The 27,506-nt window shown below is 53.8% G+C and overlaps 2 protein-coding genes across 2 annotated transcripts; both read left to right on the top strand.

Annotated features, from left to right (window-relative positions):
- The first annotated feature begins 464 nt into the window (after window positions 1-464).
- Tnni1 (troponin I1, slow skeletal type) lies at window positions 465-4,479 on the top strand. The gene is made up of 5 exons (XM_051183203.1): window positions 465-585; window positions 1,020-1,151; window positions 2,418-2,507; window positions 3,464-3,640; window positions 4,349-4,479. Exons 1-5 carry the CDS (start codon window positions 577-579, stop codon window positions 4,454-4,456), a joined length of 516 nt encoding a protein of 171 aa, XP_051039160.1. The 5' UTR covers window positions 465-576; the 3' UTR covers window positions 4,457-4,479.
- An 8,028-nt stretch (window positions 4,480-12,507) lies between these two features.
- Lad1 (ladinin 1) lies at window positions 12,508-25,623 on the top strand. The gene is made up of 10 exons (XM_051183210.1): window positions 12,508-12,575; window positions 19,435-19,572; window positions 20,868-21,750; window positions 22,321-22,425; window positions 23,182-23,225; window positions 24,300-24,372; window positions 24,534-24,668; window positions 24,920-25,006; window positions 25,204-25,278; window positions 25,603-25,623. Exons 1-10 carry the CDS (start codon window positions 12,538-12,540, stop codon window positions 25,606-25,608), a joined length of 1,584 nt encoding a protein of 527 aa, XP_051039167.1. The 5' UTR covers window positions 12,508-12,537; the 3' UTR covers window positions 25,609-25,623.
- The last annotated feature ends 1,883 nt before the right edge of the window (window positions 25,624-27,506 follow it).

The following is a 27,506-nucleotide window of genomic DNA, read 5'->3' as shown; positions in this document are numbered from 1 at the left end:
TGCCTGCTCTCTCTGATTAGAAGACACACAGCGTTTTCATATCTTCGGGATTTATGTGGGTGAAGGCGACTTGCAGAGCTGTTTGATGTCCACATAGACGTACTTCCCTTATTTGGGAAACATGTAGCATATGTCTCTGGCAGCAAAGAGCATCAAAATATAGCTGCATTATCACCTGGAGCGCTAAAGCATGCGCCTGTTTTAGGCTTTTCACAAAGGGTGCTTATCCGTGTCCTCATTTTATCTTGGTGGCGCTGTGACCTAAGTACAGCTGTCAACATGCTCCCTTAGGAGGAGGCCTATCTGCAGAGTCCTGCCTGCAGCAGAGTGAGGCCTGGAAGGCAGGGCTTGAAGGTAGCTGACCGCAGCACAGAGGTCCTTGAGCTTGCCTGGCTCAGTCCCAAAGACCAGCTTTAAAAGATCTAAAGTGAGCAGGGGGTTCTGGATAACGATGAAGAAACACACTGGTATTGTGCTGGTCTGGACCAGAATTCCAGTGTTACAGCTTCTGTCTGACCATTGGTCTCTCCTTCTCATCCTCAGAGGAAGTCCAAGATCACTGCCTCCCGCAAACTCATGCTGAAGGTAACGCTGGTCCCGTGGGAGATGGAGGGGTGCGGAGGGCAGGGAGGGAGGCCAACCAAGGGAAGAAGCCTGAAGGTTGCGGAAGCTGACTGGTGACCCGTGACTTGGATCCTGCCCCTCCTGGGTGCCCGAGAGCCAGCAGGGGGCGGGGGCGGGGGCGGGGGCGGGGGCGGGGCTTATCTCGGTACCTTTCTCTCTTTGGAGCTCAGTGGGACAGGCTCAGAGGGGAGAGGGAGACTGAGGATGAACAAGCTCTGGGGCTCAGGAATGCCCCGTGATTCACTCTGTGTGACTCATACAGGGCAGCTATTGCACACACGGGCACACTGAGCGATGGCCTCACACCCGGAGTCTGGAGGCTCGCTCTCCTCACTCGGTGATGCTGGGTGGGGAATGAGGAGCCAGCCTTGGCTCAGGGGCTTTGTCCTCTCCAGAGCCTGATGCTGGCCAAGGCCAAGGAGTGCTGGGAGCAGGAACACGAGGAGCGGGAGGCTGAGAAGGTGCGCTACCTAGCCGAGCGCATCCCCACGCTGCAGACCCGCGGCCTGTCCCTCAGCGCCCTGCAGGTAAGCCTGGAGGGCTGGAAATGGACCCCGTAAGGTGCCCTCCACCACCCGCTCAGTCTCACAACTGACTGCATTCGAGGTGACCATAAGATATTCCATTTTACAGACTTGAGAGGGGAGAATGGACTTAGTTGGGCAGATCCGGACCCGCATCCCATCAGCTGGTGCAATGGCATGGCCTGGGAGATGGGCAGGATTTAGGAAGGCTGATTCCTCCAAAGATTTGCCTCTCGTTTTGGAGATGAATCTTCGCTGTTTTTGATCGGTTAGAAATTGCTTTAACACCAGTGACTGAAGAGAATAGACCAGATGCAAATATTTCCACATGTCTCCCATGACTGGCTATTTTAATTTTATTATTTTTGTTTAACTTATAGTTTTCAATTTTTCTACTATTAACTTGTTACTTTTCTGATAAGAAAGCTATGTTTTAAGAAATGACTATAAGCCTTCTATAGAGGCATGAGAAAAAACAAAAAGTGAAAATCAAAAAGAGGAAAGGAAGAAAGAGATAGAGAGAGAGGAAGGAAGGAAGGAGGAAGGGAGGGAGGGAGGGAGGAAGAAAATCAGGAAATCAGGAATGTGGTGGTGCACACTTTTAATACCAGATCTCTGTAAATTCAAGTTCAGCCTTATCTACAGTGATCCAGGTCAGAGCTACAATAGTGAGACCCAGAGAGAGAGAGAGAGAGAGAGAGAGAGAGAGAGAGAGAGAGAATGAATAAGACAAAAACAAACAAACAAACAACAAACCCAAAACATGGAGATGTAGGAAACTGATTTTCCCTCCCCAACAACTATCCATCACAAATAGCTTCTTGGTTAGGGGTGGGGCTTTGTGTCTGCTTCCCCTTCTCAGTGCTGGGATTTTGTCTGTCTTGAACATGTGTGGGGTCTTGCGTGTCCTGTCACAGTTTCTGTGAATTCATATGTGTGAAAATTGTGAATTTGGGCCCAGGCATCCTCAATGACAGGGCTCTCAGGCCAGCCTGGGCTACATACCGACACGATCTAAAAATAAATAAATGAAAGAAAAAAAAAGTTAACATTCACAACAATCTAGAAAGAGAAAGCACACGGAGCGGAAAGGCTAACGCCCTGAGGTGTTACCCTGATGGAAGGAACCTCCAGCAGCTACTGTTGGGATCACAGTTGTGGCTGCGCAATGGGCCGTAGGGCCAAGCGTGCTAAGTAAGTGTGGAGACAGCAAAGGGAGGCTGTGGCCGGCGGCCTTGCCTCTCTCATGCCATCAATCTACTCCCTCAGGACTTGTGCCGAGAGCTACACGCCAAGGTAGAGGTGGTGGATGAGGAGCGGTATGATATTGAGGCCAAATGCCTCCACAACACAAGGGAGGTAAGCCCCAGGGAGGGTGGGGAGGAGCCTGGGTCAGTGCTGGGTGGGGCGGGCAAACCATGGCCCACCTCTTTCCAGGGCCTGGGAGGCAGCCTCTCTGCACGAAGTTCTAATTTTCCCACCCTAGCACCGCAGGCGGAGATGGGCGGGAAGGATAGATAGGCACGCAGGAAAAGAACACACTTCCTCCCGACCGAGCAATCAGACGTCTGTTAATGACACGCTACCTTTGTGAAGGGCTGTCAGGTCTGCTGCACCCTTTGATCTTCCCTACACACCTGTGGGTGACCCTGACACAGAGCCTCACAAAGGCTCAAGCCGCTGAATGGGGGTCCTAGCTAGCACACACTCCCATACTCAGCGCTCCTTCAGCGCGGGCTCTAAGAGCCTTAGGGGCAGCCAGTTGGGAGGAATGGGGAAAGAAAGGAGGGACTTCCGGTGCTGATGGGCCGCTTCCGAGCATTGGCCCGAGGTGAGCAGGCCCTTCCCTACCCTCTTCTACTTGCTGGCAGCGAGGTTGATAACATTAAACTCCAGAGAACTCCCTCGTACTGGGATGCCCAGGGTGCAGGATTTAGGGCTTTTCTGCCTGCTGGGTTAATGTAGGCTCTGCTGCTCTGCGGGCCCCTGGGCAGGGCCTGAGCAGCAAGAGAAGGGACAGAGGGACAGAAAAGAAGCAGCTCACATGCCACACAAGGGTTCCAAATGTGAATGATGGGTTAGTGGCTTTTCCTTCATCTGAGTCTTGGGGAAGGGGAGGGGCTGCGCTTAACCCCTGGGCTTAATCTGGGGAAATTCCTGGTAACTGCTTGGAGACAGATGGGTGGTTCTGGGCACCCGAGAAAGGATAGCCTACAGCCTACAGGGGACCTTGGGGGGTGGGGCTGCTCTAGCTGGAAGCCTAGCATGTGGGGCCCAGGAAGAGAGGGCTGGGTCTAGCTCCTTCCCTACGACAGATTAAGGACCTGAAGCTGAAGGTGCTGGACCTCCGTGGGAAGTTCAAGCGTCCACCCCTGCGCCGCGTCCGTGTCTCAGCTGACGCCATGCTCCGAGCCCTGCTGGGCTCCAAGCACAAGGTATCCATGGACCTGCGGGCCAACCTCAAGTCTGTGAAGAAAGAGGACACGGAGAAGGTGAGGGGCATCCTCCTCTAGCCTGTACCTTCTCACACAGCCCGAGGCGCTCTAGTTATTCTACGATGCAGAATATTCTAGAGCCCCCTTCGAGGTCAGTGTCAGACTGGCTGAGGAATAAGGTAACTGCTCCCAGTGTCAGTTAAGGGGCCACCATTCCCCTCTCGCCACGGCTTCTCATTGTGACTGGAGGAATACAATTGCATAGGAACTGGAGAACTGAGTTCAAACTTCAAGTTTTGTCGCCCTCTCAGAGTATGCCCAGAGCTGACACACACTGCGAGAGGCGAGTGTAAGAGAGAAACCCCTGGTCCAGGAAGCCCAGGAAAGATACACAGGCTCTGCAGTATGCTAACAAATGACAGGACCCGAATGAGTCAGGAGAGAGAGGCTTCTTGGAGGAGGTGACGCTGAGCTGTAGTGTGTCACACAGGACGGTGTAGCGGGTCTTTGAGGTGAAGCTGTCCGGGGATACACTGGAAGCCAGCCCTGTGACCCCATCACAGTCACCTAGGACCTCCCAGCCACACAGCCAGGCTCATACTCCCTGTGGAACCTCAGCCAGGCTAAGGCAGCTTCTATCGCACACTGGGCAGGACCATGGGGATTTCTTATCTCCGTGAGGAGGTGATGTCTCTCGAGCTCAGGGGGGCCTCCATTGCCCCTCCAGCCTGGTGAATTTCTGACATGGTTGTGGATTATTCACAGGAGCGGCCCGTGGAGGTGGGGGACTGGAGGAAGAACGTGGAGGCCATGTCTGGCATGGAAGGCCGCAAGAAGATGTTCGATGCTGCCAAGTCTCCAACCTCACAGTAGAGGTGCTTCGAGGGGCTCACCCTGGGGTCGCTCAGAGTCCCCGGGATGCTCATCCTGGGGCCCCTCAGAGTCCCTGGGGTACTCAGGATACGTGAGGGATGGAAGGCTGATGGATACCCAGGAGAACTCTTAGGAGTCAGCGCTCTTGAGTGTAGGCCTACTCTAGTACCATCAGATACTGGGCCTGGCATGTCTGCGGCTTGTACCAGATTGGTGGTCCTGGGCCTGGCAGCCTCCATGTGTTGCTGGTTGCAACCGATCGAACTGGAAACTGTGGGGCTGGGAGACCCTAGGAGGGTCCTGAGGCAGGCCAGAGTCGGAGAGTCCAAGGTTAGACGATCCCCGAGGTCCTCCAGCTCCAACTCTCCAAGAATCTCAGATCTCGGGTCTTTCACATGCTACTTGGCAACGTTCTTTGTTTGTATACCCTCAACGAAGCACCCTAGTCGCCGGTCGGGGGAGGCACACACACCAGTTCAGAGACACTAAGCCCCCCTCCCCAGAGACAGCCAGAGGAGCACAAAGGGGTGGAGTTGAGCTATAAAAGCCCAGCTGCGGAGCATGGAAAGGAGGGGCACAGGCCACAGGCGAGGGTTCACAAATGAAGGGGAAGGGCGGAGGGTGCAAAGGTCAGCTGTGGGAGGGAGCCAGTCTTGGAAGATGACCAGGACAGGGAGAACAGGCTCAAGCCAAGGAGCACAGAGGGAGCTCAGGTTTTGGGCAGAGCAGCTGAGGAGGCTCGCGGGTGGGACAAAAGAGAAACCCCAGGGACCATGGCCTGTGTGTCAGCCAGCGATGGCCGAACAGCGCGCGTCACTAGGATCCATCTGATAGCGTCTCCTCTCTGTCCTTACAGGTTGTCTTGCTGTATGTGTGGCACTCCGGGGGCCACACTCTAACCCCACACCCGTCTCTTCCTGCCAATGCCTGGGACATCCCTGCTGTGCCCTTCCTTCCTCCAGCCTGTGTGGCCACCTTTGTGGTCAGGATGAAAGAGCACACAACACAAAGCAGGAGAGATGTGGGTGTCTGAGACCTCATCCCAGCAGCATGGGCTTACAGTACCGCGCCCGCCGAGGGGCCATGGGCTGAGGAGGGAGGGCAGAGACAGCACCTACCCTACAGCCCCAAATTGCTACCCTCCGTTTCTGTCGCTACCTGCAGTGTCCCCAGGCATCTCAACTCACCATTAAAAAACCCACGTTCCTGGCGGTTTCTGCAGTCCATGGCTAATGTTCAGAAGAAAGTGGAGACAAGGAGTGTGGGAAGGGATTTGGAAAACTTCAGCCTTGAGTCAGGAGCTCAGGATCATGATGCTGAAGATTTGGTGGCTGCCTGCTAGTGTGTCCCCAAGGAATCTTTCTTCCAAGTCACAGTGACACCACACAGTCCCACCGTCTGGGAATCCGAGCTCACCAAAGCCGGATCTCTGACAACAGATGCATCCTACCCTAGACTCTAGCTGTCAGAGGGGCATCCCGTTCGGTAGCATACCCCGCCTGATTTCCCTAGCCCCCACAAACATGGACTGTCTGTCCACATGTACCTAACTGTTGTGGGGCATGAGGTCAGGGCTACAGATTTCTTTACACTCTGGCCTCTCAGGAGGGGGACATAATTGGCCACCAGGGGGCTCCATCCATCATCTCTGTGCCTGGCCGCTCAGGTCCTTCTAAGTTCTTGCTCCCTGCTCCAAATGACTTCCTCCCTTCCTGAAGGCAGAAGAAAGAGGAACATTTCCCTAGTCCTCTGCGTGGATCCTCTGTCCCTTCCCAGAGGGCAGAGTGTGTCAGGTACCCTGTCTCGTCTCACATTCTCAATCAAACATTCCCAAGACTCACTCTTTCTCCAAAGGGGTCCTGCCCAGTGGTCTGACCTTTGAGTCAGCTTTGAGTTCCCTTTTCTATCTCACTAACGTCTGGACCCGAACCCTTAGAGGCACTTAGGACGGGTGGAGGTGTGATGGAGTGGGGACAGCCCTGGGTCCTTGACTTGAAGGAGCAAAGAGCAAAAATTCTGGGCCAGAGTAGAACTTGGCTTTTAGGGTGGTGCCCCTGGCAGTTCCTGAGCTAGGCCTACAGGGAAGTGACTGGTCCCCAGGACTAGTCCCAGCAGAAGCTGTCTGGACAGCCCCTTTCACCTGCCCCTGGAGATACCCGGCTCTGCCCTCTGATCTCTATGTATTATCTGCCATGAATGCTGATGTCTGGTGCAAAGTGCAGCGTTGTTACCCCCCCCCCCCCGGGGCACAGTCAGCCTGCCTGTGGCAGTGGGGACCAGCAACTTGGGGTGCCTTAGGGAAGGCACCAGAGGCATCAGTAGGCGGTCAGGGGTGTACAAAGAGCGCACTTTCTGTGTACACACGCCTGTAGTCATAGATACACCCAATCACACACACACACACACACACAGAGAGAGAGAGAGAGAGAGAGAGAGAGAGAGAGAGAGAGAGAGAGAGAGAGAGGGAGGGAGAGGACGCTGGGGAGCCTGGCAGGGCTGGCTCATGCCACAGAGCATAGGGTGAGGCTCCGTGCCTGAGCAGCCAAGAAACCCACCCTAACCCTTGCCTCACGGCTCCTCCCAGCTGGCCTGGCTCCAGAGCATGTCTCAATGTTTCGTCTCTTTCCAGCCCTTTGATAGAACCTGGCCTTAAGTTCCCGAGGCAAATTTCAGTCTGCCAGTAGACTATTAACCTAGGGCTTTGACAGATTGGGAGACCAGCCCCAATCCTGACTCAAATATGGTATACAAGAGGGCTGCTGGGAGGGGGTGGGGCTTCCAACACACCTAAGCCTATGGCCTTCTGGGAAAGTGCCCGGGATCCACGCAGAGAACTCCAGAAGGTTACCAGCCCCATTCTTCGGCTTCCGGTGCCCTGGGCCATCTCCTTGAGCATGGACTAGAACTCAGACGGATACCCACACTTCTATGGAGAAGACTGAGACCCTCCATGGCAAGGAGAAGATAGGCTTCAGCCACGGAGGAGCTCTGTAAAGGGTCCTTTGTTGCAGCCTGGGGTGGGAAGCGTGATAGCTCTAGAGTCCTGATTCTGCGTGGAGGTCCACAGTCCATGCAACTGGATATGGCTTTAAGCAGCAGTGAGCCTTGGGGCCTCTCACTGATGGGAAGCTCCCACACGTGGCATGTGACCGTGTGCCGGGCACTGGGCCCTGCTTTTTAGATACTGTAGTCATCTAACCTTCCTATCAGCCCTGTGAGATGGCGCTGTCCCCATCCCCAATCTATAGGGAGGCACGAGGCACACAGGGAGTCTAATGACTTCACAAAGCAAAGAGGAAGGCGGAGCTCTGCTGAGGGAGTTTTCCAGCACCCAGACTTTCATTCATTATTCCCATCACACTGTTTGCAGTGATAACAAGGACACAGGTACCATTCTCAGGAAAGCTTGGAGGGAGAGCTCTAGGAACGGAGCCCTGGAGGCTTTAGGACACTAGGATATAAGGGCCAGAGGTTGACAGCTGTGGCCTCATGGGGGACTCCAGTTCCACTTGCCTTGGGGGTTATGCTTTTCTAGGAACCCATCTTGCTTCAACAGAGCCCAACTAGCTACTGTTGGGGAAGGATTTCCACTGGAGTCTACCTGTATACCAGAGAGTTCCCATATCCCTGCCAAAGGGGGAAAGCCTTTGTGAGAGGCAAGACAGACCCACGTGGCCAGAGGGGAGGTCTCCTGCAAATAGTTGGCCCTAGGCTGAGGGTAGAGGCCCAGGACCTTCGTGGATAATATCTGGTATGAACAAACCCACAACAGCTGTGTGGGCATGCCTCCCTCTGCAGATGTTCCTCCTTAGGAATTAGGGCAGGGTGCCACCTACTACCACCCTGCCTGCCTTAGAGTTCTCAGGAGGCCAGCTGGTGTCTTCCCTTTCTCTCATGAGGTGCCCTGTTCCCACTGGTCCCCGGGGTCCCAAGCCCAGCAGCAGTGTGTCTGAAGTCTCACTCAGTGACTGGTGCGCTTAGGGCGAGCCTGTGCTCAGAACTTCTGGGGCTAAAGTGTCATTGTGAAGGAGGGGCCAGGTTAAACTTTAGCCACAATGGCCCCCCGCAAAGTGAGTCACACCCCCCACAGGGCTCTAGGCTGGGCAGCTATGGGGGCAGTTTTGTTCCAGGTGGGTGGCCAAGCTGCGGAAGTCTGGGACAGGTCTCTGGGACCAGTGTAGATGCAGCTTCCTCTCCTCTCCTGACCTGCTCAGGAATCTCTTTTCTCAAAATGTTTGCCAGCCTGTGGGACAGGGAGGGGCAGGGGGCTTCTTTATTCCCAGGATATATGGGATGCCCAAGCTGGCTTGTGGTCCCAGGCACCAAGGCCAAGCAGGACAGGGTGGACGTGTGTGTCCCCATGGCGCTGGCTCAGAGTGTGGCAAGTCAATGTGTGGAACCATCCAGAAGGAAAGTGACTTGTTCAAGGTTGTGTGGGACTAGGACACAGGCCCTCTGACTCCAGTCTGCTTGGAAAACTGATTGTAAGAAATCATTGATTTTTTTTTTTCCAGCCAGAGGCCCAGGCCAGGGCTCTGGGGAACCTATCCATCTCAGGACCCAGCCAGCAAGTGTCCTCCCTCACTGGTGGGCCCAGGAAAGGCTGGGTGAGCCTGGCCCTTTGCTTTAGGTTCAGGAGAGGTATGCCTCCCCTGGGTGACAGGCAGGTGTTTCAACTTGGAGCCCCTGGGGGGAAAGGGTGTGAATGCCATGGCTGCTTAGAGAAAGGCTGAGCTGGCTTATGGGGCACACCATGCGGAGCAGGCTGCCACTGGCTACTGGGGTACACACTCAGTATGCTGTGGCGCCAATGGTCCCCGAGGGTGTTTGTGACCCTAGCCCATGGACTGTGCTCTGCCGAGGGGCCAGCACCACAGATGCTAATGCAGGGAAAGGGAAACAGCCGCCCTTTCTTCCAAAGCCTGCAAACCTCCAAGTTGCTGTTTTAGTATTAAAATAGCCTTTGTGTGCTAATTGTTTTCTAATGTCTTTTAAGGCAAGGGCTCTTCGTAGTCTGGGCTGGCCTTGAACTCAGATCCTCCCGAGGCACACACTACTCTGGCTTCTGGGGTTCCTAAGTCACAAGTTAAGACAGTGACAACTTTGCTTCAGTAACCAAAAGCCAGGGCAGTGGTCTGGGTCCTTAGGATGTGGGTGCTGTTGGTCCATTTTTTTTTTCCCTGTTTCTCCAACAGTGCCAAAGGCAGTGGCTACTCAGTAGAGACAGAAAATGGGGCCTGGACTGAAATGTCACGGTGCAAAGGTCAGCTGGCTGGGGCTGGGGATCCCCCAGATTTCCATTCTAGCCTCCCTGGAAAAGATGCCCCGTGAGTCTTGTGTTTGGGGGGATTCCGGAGCCTGAATGTCTGTTGCAGGGTGTCTCAGAACCTCAAGGGAGGGAAGAAGAGGCTGACCTCCTCATCTTTGGCTGACAAATGGCAGAAAGCCCTGCCATTGGTCAGGGGTTTCCCAGCCACAGCAGGCTTCGTCTTGATGGATTTTCCATGAAGGAAGTGACCATCACACGCTAACACTTTAAACATCTGTGTTAATAAAGAATTATGATGTGAGTACCCTTGTGTGGACTGTTTTTTTCATGGTGCGGTGGTTTGAACTCTGGGGCATGCAGGCAGGATCTCAGTCACCGGACTACACCCCGACTCCCAACCACTTGGTTTCAGATCTAGGATTTGGTGAAATACCTTTGAAACCCTTGGGCCCCTCCCGCATCAATATGCCTACCTCTCCATAGGGGTAAATAAACAGATCTTCTATTTTGTGTTTATAGGAGTCTCCCTTCTCCAAGAGTTTGCATTCTACAATTTCAGATACCTGTGGTCGTCAGCTCTGACCCAAAAATATTAAATGGAAAAAAAAAATCTCAGAAACAAGTAATTCATCCAGTGTAAAATCACATGTTGTTCTGAGTAGCGTAACTCTTATTCCATCCTGTCGGGACCTAAATCATCTCTTGTCTTGTGTATCCTGGTATAGGTTGTCTGCTAACCGTGTGGCCATCTCTGTTCCCAGATAAGCTATGTGGTACCACAGGTCTGGTCTTTAAGTCATCCCTGATTCATCCCTTCTGCTTCCCAGCTGCTTTGAATATCATGGGCCTCTCCTCTGGTGTTCATGCCCGAGAGTGTTTCTATCCAGGAATGCAAGAACATGGTTACCGTTGCCAGCTGTACCATTTACACTCCAGTTGCAAGTCTGGGAGCTGCTGGGACACCACACCCTGGCTCTATCTGATCCCAGAGGCCAGGGGTCCCGGATGCCCAGAAACCCCTTGACCCAGACCCTAAATGTCACCTTCAGTGGTACAGATTTTCTTCTGTACCATAAAGTTAGTGTGACTCTCCAAACTGCTCGTGAGCACCTGGAACACTCAGCACAGGGCTCAGGGAACACTGAGGGGAGATTCCTTTTGCAAGAAGTTTGGGGAGTCGGGACAGGGGCGCAGACACCAACTCTAGGTTGATGAAAACCCATTGCTTCCTCTTTCCTGCTCAACCCCTGCCCTTGGGCTATGGGCACACAATGCCAAGCCATCTGCTGAGGTCCCACACCGACATCGGATGGTCTTCCCGATAGCCCCTTCTAACTAACACCTTTAATTCAAATTGGCATTGGGTGCTGCTGACCTCATGACAATGTAGAGATAGCTCCTCAAACGGAGCACTAATTATCAGGTTAAAAGGTCAAGAAACCCTCTGTGGTCTGTAGCCAACTTCCTCCCTCAGTCCTCTGGAATCCCTGGCTCTACTCAATCCCGCTCTCTCACACCAGGCAGAGAGGAACCACCAGCCATGTCAATCTCTGCCTCACAGTTCAGCTTTCCGATGCTAACCCCACCTCCTGCATAATACTACCTTTGATTAATCCCCCCTGGCCCCTAGCCTATTGTGGTGGCTCAGGACTTAATTCTAGCGCTCCCAGTCTTCAGGATGCAGAGGCAAGTGGACCTCTGGAGTCTGCCCTCTCTGACTTCTCAACCTGCAGGGCTTGTAGCAGGAGCCGTTGATACCATTTCGGATCTTTCAGGGAAGATAAAATCCTCCCATCCAGCTACCTGACCCTGGCTTGCTCAGCCAGGAGGTAGTTAGCCGTGAGGAAAGCTATTGGTGCTGTATCCACCCAAATGGGTGCCCGTGGGTGGTGTCCGAGTTGCATTAGGTTGGTGCAAAATTAGTTTCAGTTGTCTATGGCCCTCTTTCTTCCCGGGGGAGCCAAACTCTGCTCCCATGGCAGTTAAGTCCTGCCCCTTAGCCCATGGTGGGGTGGGGTATCAGAGAGCAAGGACCGTGCCTTTGGTGCACATGGTTTTTTATTTATGTGTTTATTTATTTATGCGTCTGTTTGTTTGTTTATAGCTGTTGTGCATTCCCTGTTGGTGGGTTTGAACCTCCTTTTGAGAGAGACTGGCTTTCTAGGGGATGTTTCTCACGCAGTGTCTGCTCATCTCAAGGGAGTCTTCGAGGTAGTTTCTAGACTCCTGGGATGTTCTCTACGACGCCCCAACCCCCGCCCCCTACCCCGGCCCACTTCCTCACAGCTGCCGGCACTCCACACCCAAGTTTACGGTACCCGCTCTAACTTTTCCTGCTCAGCTACCAGCTCTTGGGTTTCTGTGGACTAAGTCGATTTCCAGGCAGCGAGTTCAGCCTGACCCCGCTCTTCGGGTCCCGCCCCCCGCCCCACTCCCTGGCACTCCGGGCGCCGGGACTCGGACGGAAGGCGCGGGCCGGCGCCAAGCTGGTCCAACTGGTTCTGGGCAGGAGGAAGTGTCCCGCCCCGGCCCCCAGCGGCAGAGCAGCCCCGCGCTGGCCCCGGCTTCGGTGCAGCCCGCAGCCCGGTGCGGCAGTCCCGCAGAGCGGCCGCGCTGGAGACCCGCCCCGGCGGAGCTCAGCCGGGCTTTGTCTGGGACGCCCACACCCCGGAGGCAGCTCCCGGGGCCGGCGAATGGGAGCGCGGCGGCGCGGGGCCCAGCCCGGCTGAGATAAGCGGCCATGTGACCCTACCTGGCGCGGGGGAGGGGCCGCAGGTGAGCGCGGAGCGCGGCGGCCGCGGGGCTCGGCAGCATGTCGGTCAGCAGGAAGGACTGGTCCGCGCTGTCCAGGTGAGAGCGGCCGCCGAGGCCGGATGGGCCGGGACTGGGGGGGGAGCGGTGCGGGGGGGGGCGAGGGCAGCCTCTCCTCTTCGGATCTGCACCCCGGGACACAGGCCTGCAGCCCTGCTCTTCGGTGGAGTCAGCATTGAGACCACTCTCGACCCCGCAGGTGACAGGGAGGTGGTCTCCCTGCTCCGCGGCTCTCTGTCTCCGTAGGTCCTAAAGAATAGGTCAGGGGAAGGCTGGCCCGCAGCCTGGACAGCCCAGGGTGCCACTGTCTGTGAGGGCAAAGGGACAGTTTACAGGACTGGGAAGGTCCAAGAGTTAACCCCAAGCCTTATTCTTGAGTGAACCCCCAGTCCCTGCGCCCCTGTTAAGACTTTTAGAATACGTCGGGGAAGTGTCCTTTAGCCCCACCTAATGGAGCCATCCGAGCCCGGGTCTGTGACTCGGGTCAGAGAAAGCAGTTCCCCCATCCTAAGATTGGCTCAAATTCTGAGTTTGCATTTGGGGTGGCATCTACGCCACCGGGAACAAGATAGTTGCTGTCCCTCCCCGTCTGTGCTGCAATCTGTTTGTGGTCCCAGCGGGTCAGAAACTGTACTTGCCATCCCCACCTGCTGGACAGTTTATCAAGGCCAGAGAAGCCTAGGAGGGGTGGGTATCCAAGAGGCAGCCCCCCTCTCTTCCTGCCTCCTCTTGGAGCTGCCCCTCCCTCCCCAGAACTGTAGAAAGGAGCATCTTTTCTTCCGCGTCCTGCCACTGAGTCCCTGACTTAAAATGCATCCTTTGTCCTAAGGGAGCAGAGGCTGTGGGGCTTTCCATTCCTTAGGCTCAGCCAGGGTAAGCAAGGCTCTTGGCCTTTGTCAAGTGGGCTCCGGGCCTCCTGTGGGGTCAGAGCTAGCTCTGTAAGTGCAGCCCAGCAACTGTCTGGCAGCACAGGAACCTTGGCCTTGCTTATCCAGGCATCTCTCACACAGTTTTCTTTCAGATCACCTAAGGTCTACTGCCCCTCGGGGTCTCCCTGAGGGCTTCAGAGGTCTTTGGGTTTTTGTTTGTTTGTTTGTTTGTTTTTGTTTTTGTTTTCTCCACCCCCAATGTCAGTACCTCACAGAAGCTTATCCATTTGGTCTGAAGACCATCTCCTCAGACCCAAGAACACTGTTCTGAGGACATGGTTGCCCTTAGTCTCAGTGCAGAGAGGCCGGTAGTATCTAGAGAAGGGGAAAGGCAAGCCTCCTCTGGGTGAGTGAGACCCAAAGCTCTGGAAACCCAGGCTGCCTTAGAGGTCAGACACACCCCAGGGAAGGTATGTGCTGGGGTGGAGCTGGTGCAGGGACATGGCCTTGGACTCTGTGGGTCAGTGTGCATGGGGCTGGTGCGGGAGTGTCTTTGTTTCTGGGTGTGGGCACATCGGTACCTATGAATGCATGCTCAGATACATGGAGTGCAGCTTCTGTGTGGGAGAGCATGTTTATGGCCTGTGTAGAGAGGAGATGTGGATGTGGGCAGCTGAGTTTGCTCCCTGGATGCGCCATTGAAATGGTTGTTGAAGATGTCAGTACTGCATATTAGGTTAAAAAGCAAGACAGATCTCTGTCTGTCTGTCTGTCTGTCTGTCTCTCTTTTTCTCCAAGTGCCCAGACTGATGAGGGTGTTTGTGATTGTATTTTATTTAGTTATTTTTTTCTTTAAAAACCTGGCTCGGTGTGTGTCTGTGATTTTATTTTATTTACTTATTTTTTGTTTAAAAGCCTGTCTCTGTGTGTGTGTGTGTGTGTGTGTAGGTGTGTGTGCTGCGTGCGTGCACGCATGCTCTTGTGTAGAGGATTTGGCTGGGGGCACTAGGATTTTTAATGGGAACAAGGTCTGGTCTTAGCTTGTCCTCTGCTCAGCTGGACACAGACTCATGTGGCTGCAGGGGTGGGGCTGAGTTCCCACGGGATGTCCAGGCTAGGTGATAGTGAACCCTTGGGGAACCAGCCCTGCCACCGGAGGACCTAGTCTGGCCTCCCTGCCCAGTTCCAGCCTCCATGGAAGCCGTGGGCAGATGCAGCTGCTGCCAACCGTCTCCCTGATGAGGCACCTGGAACAGAGGGCCACTCCTGTTCTGCTCTCTGAGTGAGTAACAAGCCTCAGCCGGCTGCAGGAAAGAACTGTGAGTCACCGTGAGCCAAGCCTTCCAGGCTGGGGAGGCCTGTGCTGAGGGTGTGACAAGGGTGGCCTCAACTAGAACGGAGATGTGGTGGGCCTGCACTCACTGTCCTCATCCGCGAGGCTCAGGAACTGCAGGCCTGGGATGGGGCAGTGGTTAGCTGCTTGCCCTGGCCGGTCTTCCTCTCTCCATGTGCTGATCTGGTGATCGCCCGAGGATATGCCAGCCTGTCCGTGGGGGGTGAAGGGAGGATCTGAGAGCCTGGGACTAGGAGGCCGGTGGTTAATCATTTCCTTGCCAGGCCCTTTAACAGCCCTCTCATGTCTCTCTGGACTGTCTGGTGCGGCAGGGACCTCGGACCACCCGCAGTAGCTCCTAGTGTGTGGAAGCGGAGTCTGAGGCCTGCCTGCTCAGGAACTGTGGCTGTGTCCCCAGTCACAGCCACATGGAGGGCCCTACCACTGTCCTGCACTTTCCCAGGTGCTGCCCCTAGAGCCCCGGGGTTCACTGAATGCTTCTGGGGCCTCGTCACAAACCCTCTAGGCATTTAAAGCAGAGCAGCAGAGCTAGCCTTCCTGTGCCCTGTACTAGGTTTCTCTGTGACCGTCGGGCGAAATGGGTTCTCCTCCTAAGTGTAACAAGGCAGTGATGTCTTTAGTCATCCACAAGAGAGGGTGGAGTTTATGATTTAGGAGTGGGGAGGGTTTAGCAGCCTCACCTGGAGGTGCAGTGTCCCCAGTGAAGGCCAGAAGGTTGGGGAAAGGGGGTGAATAGGGAGCTGCTTGGCTAGCCTGCAGGGCCAGCTGTCAAACCTCTGTTAGAGCCTGCAAGTTCCACATCGGGCCTGGCTCTAGGGCTCCATGGCTGGCTGCTGGCTCTCCCCAAACCTCTGTTCTCATAACTGCACCCCAAGCTTGTCTGCCCCTGCTCTTGCTTTGCACTGCCCCTCATTTCCTTTCCAATGTTCAGCTTTAAGGCTCTGATTTAGGACCAGCATTGCGGGGTATCTTTCCTGGCCCTTGGTGTCCTGGTTAGGGCATGAAGCTTTCAGAGGGTGACTTAGGTGGGAGGTCTTGATTCCTTCTTTTTAGTAGCCATGCTTTCTCTATAACATTGCAGACTCCTCCAAGCCTCGGTGGAGGTGGTAGCAACACCGTGCCTCGTATGGTGGTGTTTGTAGAGTACTCAGACTCACTGCCAACTCCCCATCCCCATCCCCATTCTTTTCCTTATAGATTTGTTTTCCACTATATTTGAATTTCAAGCCCTGTTTTAAGCTCCCTCCCCCCAAAAAATGATTTATTACCGGAGATAAGGAATCTGACCTTTGGCCTTCCTTCTCCTCCACTTTCGTCCATTTCTTCCTTTAGAGGCCAATAATATTCACTTATTGGCGATAGCATTCTTCTGCTGGGGTGGGGGACAATAATCCGTTTTGCTGGATGTCAGGGGTTGAAGGTGGCCTCATGATTTCTGAGCACCATGCATTGGTGACCATATCACCCTTCTTGAGTGTTGGGGTCTGGATGTAAAGCTTGGAAAGATTAGCGGACATCTGGCCCTGACTTCTGCAGCCAGCGTTGGCCCAACCTGGTCATGTATGAGTGGGGTTTGAGGAGACCTGGTTTGGGCTGATGGCACATCACATAAGGCCCCAGCGGAGGGCAAACAAAGCCCCTGCTTCCCCAGCGGCAGTGAGCAGCATAAGAGAACAGTATTGGTCATGGTCAAGGAATCCTGGAGGCTCCAGCCCAGCCCTGCCGGGTGTGGGTGGGGAGTGTTCATTTTCCTCTGGATGTGGACTCTCTCTGGAGGGTAGGAGTTGTTCCCCAACTAGGACAGGGGCAGGGGCATGCAGAGTCAGAAAAGGAGCCGTATCCTCATTTGCAAGGCAGCGGAAGTTGGTGGAGGAGAGGTGGGACACCAGGCCCTGGCTCATAAGAGATGGACTGTAGGCTTGTGTGCAGTGTGGGGGTGAGTGAAGACTCAGTCCTTAAACATACAAGGATTACAGGGCTCGTGTGAAGGCCCAGCAGAGTCCTGCTTAAGATCCATGGTCAAAGACGTAGGGGAAAACCCTGGCCCTCTTTCATCTGCATAGAGGTGGAATACAGTTGTGACTCAGATGAGCAGAGGTTGCTCTTGTAAAGGGTGGGATTGGGATATTCCAGAAGGTTCTCTTCTAAGGTCTCTCCTTGGGGTAATGATCAGACACCCCCTTACCTATGCAGGGAGATGGGTAGATTGCCCTCAGGGGCTCACAACTGGCTCCCTGTTTCTATTCTTCTGCATCAAGGCAGGACACGGTGATTTCTCAGGAAGGGGAGAGTCCTGGGTTCTGCTAGTGACATTCACACTGGCTCTTTCACAGTTGTTGGCCTCCATGTCAGACTCCAGAGGCCTTCAAACCTCGAGGCTGTGTCCCCGATCCCCCGTCTAGCTCCTCTGTACTGTAGGCTGTCCCTAGCCTGCCATCTTCCCCTGAGCATCAGCTCTTACACTAGCCAGGGCCCTGCACTCCCCCAGGGACCCTGTGCCACCAGGCATGACACTGCTGACTCCTTCTCTTGAGCCAGGACTGTATACCCAAGCATTTCTTTCGATCAGCCGTGTCTAACTGTTTTTGTCCTGGTTTGTGTCCTTGCTTCTACTGTCTGACTCCCGTAGCCTCCATGAAGGGTGGGGTGATGTGTTATTCTCTTTCCTGTTGGATTTTAGCTCCCAGAATCATGTCCAGCCTGTAGGCACTCCAAAAGCATTGTGTAATGCTGGCTGTATAGCTATGATGTTTAACCCAGGAGGGCCATAGCCCTCTTCAAAAGTGAAGAAGGGAAGGCAATGACTTGCCCTAGACCAGGTTGCCGAGCCTGCCTTGCAGACACCAGAGGTCCACACATACACTTTAGAAGCAATTCAGTGCATATAAATTGTAAGTTTTGCAACGGGGTAGTTAGGACAATGAGAGGGATACCCCGCACCCCCATCTAGGATTTTGATTTCTGTCTTTTGCTGACACCCAGGAGTTTTGGATTTTTGTTTGTTTGTTTGGTTTGTTGTTTTTTGTTTGTTTGTTGTTGTTGTTGTTGTTTTACCATAACAGACTAAACCACTTTAAAAAGATGTGTTCTCCCCGTTCTGAGAAACCTCATAAGTGAAATAAACTTGGCTGACACATCCTCATTGTAACATATGTATAAGCAGAAGTCCCTTTGAAGAAATGTTTATCTCTATTCCCTTCTTCAGTAGCAAGCCAACACAATGTGCCTTTAAAAAGTTGCCTCTTCAAGGATAAAATTATGCATAAGAAAAAGGAATACGCCAAGGCATACTTTCCTTAATACTCAAACTTAGTTTCAGATTAAGGGTGTCCCGTTCGTTAGAGCCATTCCGGGTTTACTTGTAGTTTGTCTGGGTGGTTGAAGGGAAGATGGGCTGAGAGTGAGCAATGGGTGGGTTTCGGGTAGGGTGGGGTGGGTGAACGAGGGTGGCAAGAAGGGCAAGTGCATGGGTTGCTTGAATTGCCAGATGACTGGTTGGCTGGATGACTGGATTAGTGGGGGCTTGTTTGGCTGCCTGAAAGTGTCTAGTTAGTCCCACAAATGCAAGGTCACAGGGGTGGAAACCAAACATAGAATATTGGAGTTGCCTTGCTGCTCCAGGCAGAAAGAAGATAGCCCCTGAGAAGTGAAAGGGTGGTAATGGCTTTTCTCTTACTCTCATTTGAGTGTATCCTTACCCCAACCCCAGAGACTAAGGGCTTTTGTGAGGAGTGAGCAACTTTGAGACAATTCTCAGTTGTTGTCCATCAAGAGAGAGGACCTTGTCAAGGTCACCTTCTCCCTTCAGACAGAACCACCATCCAGAGACATTCTGCTCCCATAGTAAAATCCAGCCCAATGGTGCTCACCAGGAGGTATCAGTACCCTAAGGGGCTATTGCAGTGCGGGAAAATGTCTTTGGTTGTCTCAACTGGGCGATGCTGCTGCTGGTGTCTAGGGGTGTTGCTCAGTACCCTCTAATCCAGGGCAGCTGGTCACAAAGTGGCGCCAACCAGAGACACTGATCTGACTATATCGCTGCAAGTTGTGAAGATAGGAACTGCACTGAAAAATTAAATTTTTCTAGCAGCCATGTTAAAGATGGAAAAGGGGAAAATTAAATAATATATCTCATTTGCTTTAATACACCCAAAAGCGATCATTTTAACATGTAGTAGATGGATATACACTTTTTATTTTCCTGTTTTGATAGAGATTCTCTCTGTAGTGCAGGGTAACCGGAATTCCCTGAGCTCAAGTCATCTAGCTAGGTGATTCACTGTTTCAATGTTACACTGTTTCAATGTTACACTGTTTCAATGTTACACTGTTTCAATGTTACACTGTTTCAATGTTACACTGTGTTCTCTATGCTGGGTCTGGGAAATGTGTTTGTTTGTACTTAGAAGCTGTCTGGCTAGCCGGAACTAGAGGCGATCAAAGAAAGTTACACTGTTTCAATGTTACACTGTTTCAATGTTACACTGTGTTCTCTATCCTGGGTCTGGGAAATGTGGTGTACAGTTGTCCTTAGAACATCTCTGTCCTGGCCATCTGCACTGTAGTGCCCCAGGGGTGCCTAGAGGTGGTTGTCTTCTCCAAGCCTGTGGGAGTCTGGCTAGGGAAGGTGTTCACCCATCTCAGGGCTTTGCTGATTCCTGCATCCTTCCCCTAGCCTGGCCCGGCAGAGGACTTTGGAGGATGAGGAGGAACAGGAGCGTGAGCGCAGGCGGAGGCGCCGCAACCTGAGTTCAACCACAGATGATGAATCTCCAAAACTCACCCAGAATGGAGCTCGGAGATCCGTGGAGAGGTATGTGGTTGTGTTAGAGTCTGAACATCATTTCCCCATTCTGAGTGGAAGTGGGGGACCTAGCTACTCCAGAAGACTATGTGAGATCTGTTTGATCTGCTAGAGATTTGGTTCAGGGATAAGTTTGATGGTGGGAAGATGAAATTCCAGTTCCTCATAGTCCCTAGACCCATCCTCAGACCGAGTATGATCCCCGTCATCGTCATCACACTCATGGGGTGTTTGGTGGACCTGTCCATGAGTCTCACTCTGCTGGACATTTTAGTGATGTGTGTAGCTCTCTCAGTCCTCGTGATGTTTGAGAGGCCACTGTTAGAAACTTGTCTTACAGCAGGAGAGATTTGGGGAAGCGTGCTTGGATAACTCGTCGAGGTACGGTGCCCAGTAGTGAGTGTGGTCTCAGCGTTCATCCAGCTTTGTCAAATTTCTCCTAAACAGGCTACCTCCCCATACCATGATCATCCCCCTTCCGAGGGGAGCAGAAGGGTACCAATCTTGACATCTAGGTTTGGGGGTTATGAGGGGAAGAAAGGGCCCAGAACTTCCTGAATGCCGCCTGTGTGCTAGGACTTCGCTCTCACAGGATGGGTCTCATTCCACTGCCTAACAAGCTCAGTTTATAGGATTGAAAAGCTCAGACAGTAAGTTAACTTGCCGGAAATCACATGAAAAGTAGGGTGGCAGGGGACCAGGACCTCTGAGTGTTGCACAATTATTTTATGTTGCTTTTGCTCCTTTACATCCCCCCCCCCCAAAAAAAAACCAGGCTGTGTCCCTGGACTGACCCGAACCCATGACCGCCACCATGTTTCAGACATACCCCTACAACGGGCAGGATAAGAGAATGGTCCCTCAGAGGCTGTGGGTTTTCCTTTTAGCTCTCAGTTAGCTGCCATGGTCTCCTCTAGGCTCTGCTGGACTGAACTCATTCCTTTGAGCCCTCCTGGCCAATGTTGCCCCGGGGCCCAGAACCTACAAAGCAGTTGTTTGATTAGTGTTAGCGATTGTGGTTGGACAAGGAACACTTCAGTGTACACTAGACAGGGATCTGTGATTTTTCTGGAGCCCAGGGTGCCTTGCTCAAGAGACCCCTCGGAAGTGCAGCATACAGAACAGATAAAAGGGATTGTTTTTAAAATAGTGGTGGTGGGGCAGGACGAGCAGGGTCTCACTTGTTTGCTTCCTCCTTGGTGGCCCCGGAGGCATCTCATTGAGTCAGCTACGGCCAGGGTCACCCCTCACTCCTGATGTCACCTGATTCTGTCCACCTTGTCCCCCCGCGTCTTTTGTTTCAGGCTGCCCAGTGTGGAGGAAGCAGAGACCCCCAAGCCCTCGCCTCCAGTCTCCAAAGATGAGGAAGAGGACTTCCAAGCCATCCTTAGAACTCGGAAGGAACGGAGACAGAGGCGTCAGGTGGTAGAGGCTGCCCAGGCTCCAGTGCAGGAGAGGCTGGAGGCAGAGGGAGAAAAGGACAGCCCAGGCCCCGAGCAGACCTTGACACAGCCCCTTGTGCCTAAGAGGAAAGTGGAAGCCCTGCCTCGACGGAGACTGAGTCAGGAGCAGCGAGGCCCTTGGGCCCGGGAAGAAGAGAACATAAAGAGCAGAGAGCTCGAGGGAGCAGCGGAAAGGGGGCTTCCAGAGGAGGCAGTGGTCCAGCAGAAGACCTTGGTCTCTGAGAAATCGCCTGTGCCAGAGAAGACTCCAGTGCCTGCCAAGAGACTGGCTTCAGAGAAAGCCTGCCCTTCAGAGAAGGGGGTGGCCACAGATACAGCATCCCAGCCTGAGAAGAAACGCAGCCCAGAGAAGCTGGTCCCTGAAAGGACCAGTGCATCCGAGAAGTCGCCTGTCCCCGTGAAGACACTCGTGTCTCTGAAGACAGCAGCACCAGAGAGAAGATCCACTCCGGTTCTAGAAAAAGCCGTGGTCTTTGAGAAGATGCAAGAGCGGCGGCTGGTGTCAGAGAAAGCATCTCTCTTTGAGAAGTCACTAGTGTCAGAGACAAAGCTGACTCCAAAGAAGGCAACGGCAGAGCAGCCCCAGGCCCCTGGGGGAAGCCAGGTCACCGCAAGGGAGCCCAGAGGGAGGGCTGTCCCTGGGAAGAGCCCGCCTTCCTCTGCAGAGCAGGGCACTTCAGATGCTCCGACGAAGGCCCCTTGCTTCCCACCCATCACACTGCAGGTTGGCATTGCCCCTTTCTCCCTTTTTTTTCTCCTCTCCTCCCACTTCTGGGCTGGCCTCGGCAGGTTTTTCCCTCTTAGCAAGTCAGAATCCCTAGCTGCTGTCTGAACAGGACCCAGAGTCAGAGGTAGGTTGTTGTAGTGGAAAGGACCCATTTGCAGAGGGCACCTGGGGTCCCAACCGAATCCTCATCCAGGCCCTGGACTCCAGCACCCAGGCCATTTATTTCTGTTCAGAGCCAGGGTAACCTTGTCACCTGTCTACCACAGAGCCACGGAGGAAACCAGCACCCATTAAGCATGGGACCCTTGGACTAGCTGGCAAGCTCTTAGGGAGACCCAGAGCCCTCCAAAACTAAAGTTCTGCCTGGAGGCCGGGCATCATGAGACTATATGGTCACACATAGCAGAGGCAGGCCAGTGAGTAGGAGGGTTGACTGATTGTCACATCTCTAGCTTCTGGGATGAGCCAGGCCACCTGAGGTCCCCCTGGAAGTGTAGCCTGGGGACTGATTGAGCTTATGAGCACCTACTCTTGTGAGTTCTTGTCTGACACCTTTCCTCCACTCAGGTAAAAATCCCCAGCAAGGATGAAGAGGCAGACATACCCTCGCCTACCCTGCTTACCTACAGCAGTTCCCTTAAACGCTCCAGCCCCAGGACCATCTCCTTCCGGGTAAGAGTGTATGTGTGTGTGTGTGGGGAGGGCTAGCCATCGATCCACTGCAGAGCATGCAAAGGAAACCCTTACACAAGAGCCTAGGTTACACAACAGAAAGTCTCTTTAGAGACTGACTAAAGAGGAGCTTTGAATTTAGATGGGTGCCCAAACCAGATGAATCATTGTAAGTAAAGGTTGAAGACCTGGAAAATGCATATGGAGACAGCCCCACCTAGTGGATAAGATCAGAACTGCAGGAAGAAGAACTTGCCAGACCAGACAGACCTGTCATGGACCTCTTATAGCTTCCTTAAGAGGCGGGCCAGGACACCCAGCTTTCCTTCCAGTGTTCTCTGCCCCTGACTTGCTTCCATGTTGTGAGATTGGGAAGTCTGGTCTGTCTCAGTACTTAGTCTTGGTTCTTTTGCTTACTGGGTTATCTACTCATTTAATCCATTGATTAAATGTGCCTTGATGCAGGTGCCTGAGGTTGACCAGCACCCTCAAGGCTCTTGGTTAGTGGAGAGGCAGATGGGAATATGGGTCGAAACAGGTAACTTGGCCAGGCTGGGGTGAGGTGGCAGAGGAAAGGCTTTGGACCAGCATTGAAGGGTGAAGGCCGGCGCTTCTAGATTAAGACGTTTAATGAAGGCTTGGGTTCATGCATGCAGGGGAGCAGGTGCTTTCCCAGGAAGAAGATGCAGTAAGAACTAGACTCCTCACTGGAGACGGGCATGGGCTTTCCTAATACCCTCACTCACCTTCTTTCAGATGAGCCCCAGGAAAGACAACTCAGAAACAACCTTAACCCGCAGGTGAGCTGCCTGGGGCCCATGATTTGTTTTCTTTTTTCCTTCACCTGTCATCATTGCACCATTGTGCTAGGCTGTGCCACCGCACACATTAGGGGAGGTACAGGCTTTGCTTGGGACTCTAGCTTTGGCAAGGTGACCAGATTGGTAGGAGGTCCTGGGGTTCGGTGAGGTGACACTGGGTGGGGGGGAGTACCATGAGAGCTTTGTGTCCTTGTCCTGTGGTCCCTGGGAGAGTTGCTTGGAGGACACACAGCTTTAATGGGCTTCTGATGTGGGAGGAGGCTTTGGTTATCTTAGAGTTGGTGTGAGAGAAGGTAAGAGAACTTTCCAGAGGGGAGACTATGGTTAGGACGAAGAAGAAAATGGCTCAGCTGTGGCAGGCCTAGAGTCGTGTCCGGGAACCTGCATGTTTGGTAACTACCCTTGTAAGGCTGAGCCAAGTAGATGGAGGATGCTACACTGCCCGGGGGGGGGGAGGGGGGGCAAACATGAATAAGATCTAAAACTTAGTGCTGGTGTTACAAGTTTCTTCCACCCGGGCTGGACTACCTACCCTGCTAAACCTTTAATCAGGGCTTACGTTCTTAGACACAGGCCTGGGGGTGGGGACCGGGGAACAGAGATCAAACACACAGGACAGTGGCTAACCTCAGGCAGCTCACTGGAGGCCATTTAACACATGGCCACCCGGGCAGGCAGCTGCAGGGGCAGCAGTGTGTTCCCAGGGTGGGAGCTCCAGGCTGTAATGACCTCCCCGCCTGTGAGAGCTGAGGAGAGAGGAGGTGGCAAGGGGTGAAAGGAAGCAATGGGAAGTGTCTGGCGCTGAGCTGCCCTGTGGAGTAGGCGGGCTGTTCCTCCAAGGTGTGAAAGTCCCCAGAGTCTACAGACTTCACCCTGACCAAGTCATCACAAACCACTCTGCAACAGAGGCGACTTCCTCAGTCGCTGCCCTCCCTCTTTTCCAGGAGAATAGGGGGTGGGGTGGGTTGCTTTCAAGCCCTGGCGGCAGGCCTGACCTCCCTGGGGTGCAGAGTCTCAGCTGGTTCACCTCAGTTTGTCTTCCCCGTCCTGCAGTGCCAGTGTGAGGCTGCCAGCTAGCACGGTGAAGCTAGGAGAGAAACTGGAGAGATACCATACGGCCATACAGGTAGGAGCAGAGGCTTCCTGCAGAGCCTTGCAGGGGCGGAGCCTTGCCGGGGCGGAGCCTTGCCGGGGCGGAGCCTTGCCGGGGCGGAGCCTTGCCGGGGCTGAGGGCTCTATTTATGAAATTGCAGTCCTGGCTCAGCCACTCGCATTACCGATTTACAGAGATCCGAATCCGTCAGGTCCCCAGGCTCCTCCCGCACTGAGGTCCTTGTGGCTCCTGCCGGTGTAGCCAGCAGGCGTCACCTCTTTGAGAAGGAGCTGGCAGGCCAGAACCGCACAGAACCAACCATCCGAAAGGTGAGGTCCAGATCTCAGCCGCTGGGGCTCCAGGCTGACATCCCTGAAGCCTGGGCCTGTATTGTTCTGTATTGGATCTCCTTAACTGAGTGCAGAACTCCGGCGATGGGGCCTTTTCCAGGTACACACAGCTTGTGCTGAGTGGACGCTGGTGGAGAGAATGTTGTCCCCGTTCTGGGGCCTTTGGAAGGGCCTTAGGGTTGTCACAGACTCTGAGCCTTAAGGTGGGATTTTTTTTTTTATTTTCCTAGGAGAATCTGCGACTGTCAGGGGTTGTGACGTCAAGACTTAACCTGTGGATAAGCAAGACCCAGGATTTTGGAGACCAGGGCCCTCAGGTACCCTTACCCACATGTCAGGTCAGAGGAGGGATAGGCCATGGGTCACTTCAGAAGTGGATCTGGTGAGAGCTAAAGAGAGGTGTGGGTCCTTGTCCCTTCAAAAGAACAGAGACACCTGGAGTAGGGGGCATGTGGGGACCCGGAGTCCCTCTTTACCCCTGAGATCTTGGTCTCTACTTTGATGCCCTGGTCAGGACACACAGAAAGAGACATCTGTCACCAGGAGGGCCCAGTGGGGAAGCAAGCCTGCCATGTCCCTGGATGCCGAGGTGAGTGAGCCAGAAGGGACCCAGCCCTGCGATGCGGTGGAAGACCCCCCCCCCCAGACCTATCCAGACGCGTGCAGTTGCGTGGTCTGAGTACCCAGGCTCTGCCCATCCCTACGTGCTTAGATGAGGATGATGGGAGCCCTGTATTGGCTTGGCTGAGCCATAGCTTGGCAAAGCCTGAGCCGTCTAACCGTCAGCTTCCGGGTACTTACCCAGGGTGGGTGGAAGTTGCTTGTCCAAAGGGTTATCTTCTTGTCCAGAGGTGCCCTCCCCCACAGCCCCAGGAAACCAATTTCCTTGTTCTAATTGTCCTTTGTCCCACAGGTGTGACAAGCTCTGCAGACATGTACCCCAAGGGCCTTCTTCATGCCGGCCCCTGCCCTGCAGTACCCCTGACTATTGCTGACTGACCTCGTTCCCTTTCTGCCTCTCAGACAGTAGTCTGGCCAGGGCCCCTGGGGGCCAGAGTGACACTTCTGCGGCCCCTCCCCCAGCCCTGCCTGGGGGGACAGACGTGCTCTGGCTGCAGGCACAATATATCCTATACCCAGAAGGACCCAGAGCACGTCAGCCATGGAGTCTCCCTGACCTGTCCAGAGACTGTCCCTTCCTCCTGCTCGCTGCCAGCGTCAGGCTGGGTTATTTTGCCAGCCCCAGAGTTATCTGTCTTGTCTGCTCCCAGCAGGCACTCTGCACACCTGTGGTGTCACCTCACTAAGTCCTAGACCCAGTTACTGCTCACTGAGGCTTTTCAAAGCCAGACTGGAAAGGCACCAGGTGTTGCCCATGCCCTACATCTCCCTGCTTTGTTATCGCCGGCTCCCCCCAACCCCACGCGCTCCCCGCAATCTGGAGCTCCGTGCCTTTTTATATTACTACTGCTCTTACTTCCACACAAGTCTTTTCTCAGGAAGAATGTGATAAACTCACTCATTCTCAGGTCTAAGTGGCTGGTGACGCGGATGCCTTTGCTTCCCTTTGGAGTCGGCTGCAGGGAGGCGGGGGTCACGGGGGAGAGGGGGTCACTGGCTTTGGTGGAAAGAGGAACACACCTCGTTCCCAATTTCTTTCATATTAAGGGGGTAGGCTCACCAGCAGCTTGGTGATTTAACAGTACAGTACTGGGGGCTGGAGAGATGGCTCAGCAGCGAAGAGCCCCGGCCGCTCTTCCAGGGGACCTGGGTTCGAGTGTGAGCACCTAACATATTTGAAACTCCAGTTTCAGGGGATTTGTGGGCATGGCATGTACTTGGTGCATGGCTATACATGCAAGCAAAGCACACACAAAATAAAAACATGTAAGAGTGCAGAGTTGCCACACACATACATACCTTCACCCTATCTTTCTCCCCAGGGTTCCCCTTTCCAGTCCTGTACCATGCTTGTGTGTGTGTGTGCGCGTGCGCACGCGCACGCGTTTGTAGGAGGTGCCCCCTGGAGGTGAGCCCCCTCCCTACTCGGCTGCTGCTGTGGCCTGGGGACCCCAGGAGCATCCTGTCATTGGCTGGGTATCCCAGTGGGCATACACCAGCTGAGATCACCGCATTTCTGATTTCCTGCCTATTTGCAGAGACATGATTATTTGTAATGACCACTGTCCAAGTTGCTTCTGGAGCTGCCCTACTATGCGCCAATGTGGCTGCCCAGTAGTGGCTCTCTGGATGAAACCCCACGCTTAGGGTCCCCAGATACTAAGAACCCACTGTTTTTTTAGGAGGAGGCTGCTGTATGTGGGTTGATGGCCTGTCTGAAAGGCCATTGGCCTTTTTGGAAAGTAGTTTAAATTCAGGGAGGTTTTAGGAAGAGAAAATCCTAAATTCTGGGAGATTCTGGACTGAAATAGAATGCAAAATGGGGCTTGGTGGGCTCCACTGGAAGGGAAAAGCTGGCTGCCATGTTCTTTGTGAGGTCAGCCTGGCTTTGTCTTCATTATCCCTCTTAGTCTCCCCCCCCTGACTTTCCCAAGCCCCCCTCCAAGTTTTCCTGAGCCCTCCCTTTCCTGGGATGCTGCCCCCAGGCCTGTGGCTTCCACTGGGCCTGCTACTGACCTGAGGCAGCACAGAGACACACATAGCTTTGCGGTAAGCCCAGAGCTGGGGATCAAAGTCACTGGGTTCAGAGGCTGCTAGGAATCATGGGAAGGCAAGCTGTGTCAGCTGGATAATGGGTGAGTTGGCTACAAGTGTGGACATCTTGTATGCAGAGGGTCCTTACACACAGAGGCAGCC

Source organism: Phodopus roborovskii, unplaced genomic scaffold (assembly GCF_943737965.1).
Source record: "Phodopus roborovskii unplaced genomic scaffold, PHOROB, whole genome shotgun sequence".
NCBI lineage: Eukaryota > Metazoa > Chordata > Mammalia > Rodentia > Cricetidae > Phodopus > Phodopus roborovskii.
The sequence above is the reverse complement of the archived record's forward strand: the minus strand, read 5'-3'. Positions and strand labels throughout refer to the sequence as shown.

What these genes read in the sequence shown, in the direction of transcription:
- Tnni1 (XM_051183203.1), top strand. An exon ending in TGTCCCTCAGCGCCCTGCAG is followed by an intron (nt 1,152 to 2,417) that starts GTAAGCCTGGAG and finishes CTACTCCCTCAG; the next exon opens with GACTTGTGCCGAGAGCTACA. An exon ending in AGAAAGAGGACACGGAGAAG is followed by an intron (nt 3,641 to 4,348) that starts GTGAGGGGCATC and finishes GATTATTCACAG; the next exon opens with GAGCGGCCCGTGGAGGTGGG.
- Lad1 (XM_051183210.1), top strand. Translation starts at nt 12,538, where the DNA reads ATGTCGGTCAGCAGGAAGGACTGGTCCGCGCTGTCCAG. An exon ending in CCAGGACCATCTCCTTCCGG is followed by an intron (nt 22,426 to 23,181) that starts GTAAGAGTGTAT and finishes ACCTTCTTTCAG; the next exon opens with ATGAGCCCCAGGAAAGACAA. An exon ending in TTGGAGACCAGGGCCCTCAG is followed by an intron (nt 25,007 to 25,203) that starts GTACCCTTACCC and finishes TGCCCTGGTCAG; the next exon opens with GACACACAGAAAGAGACATC.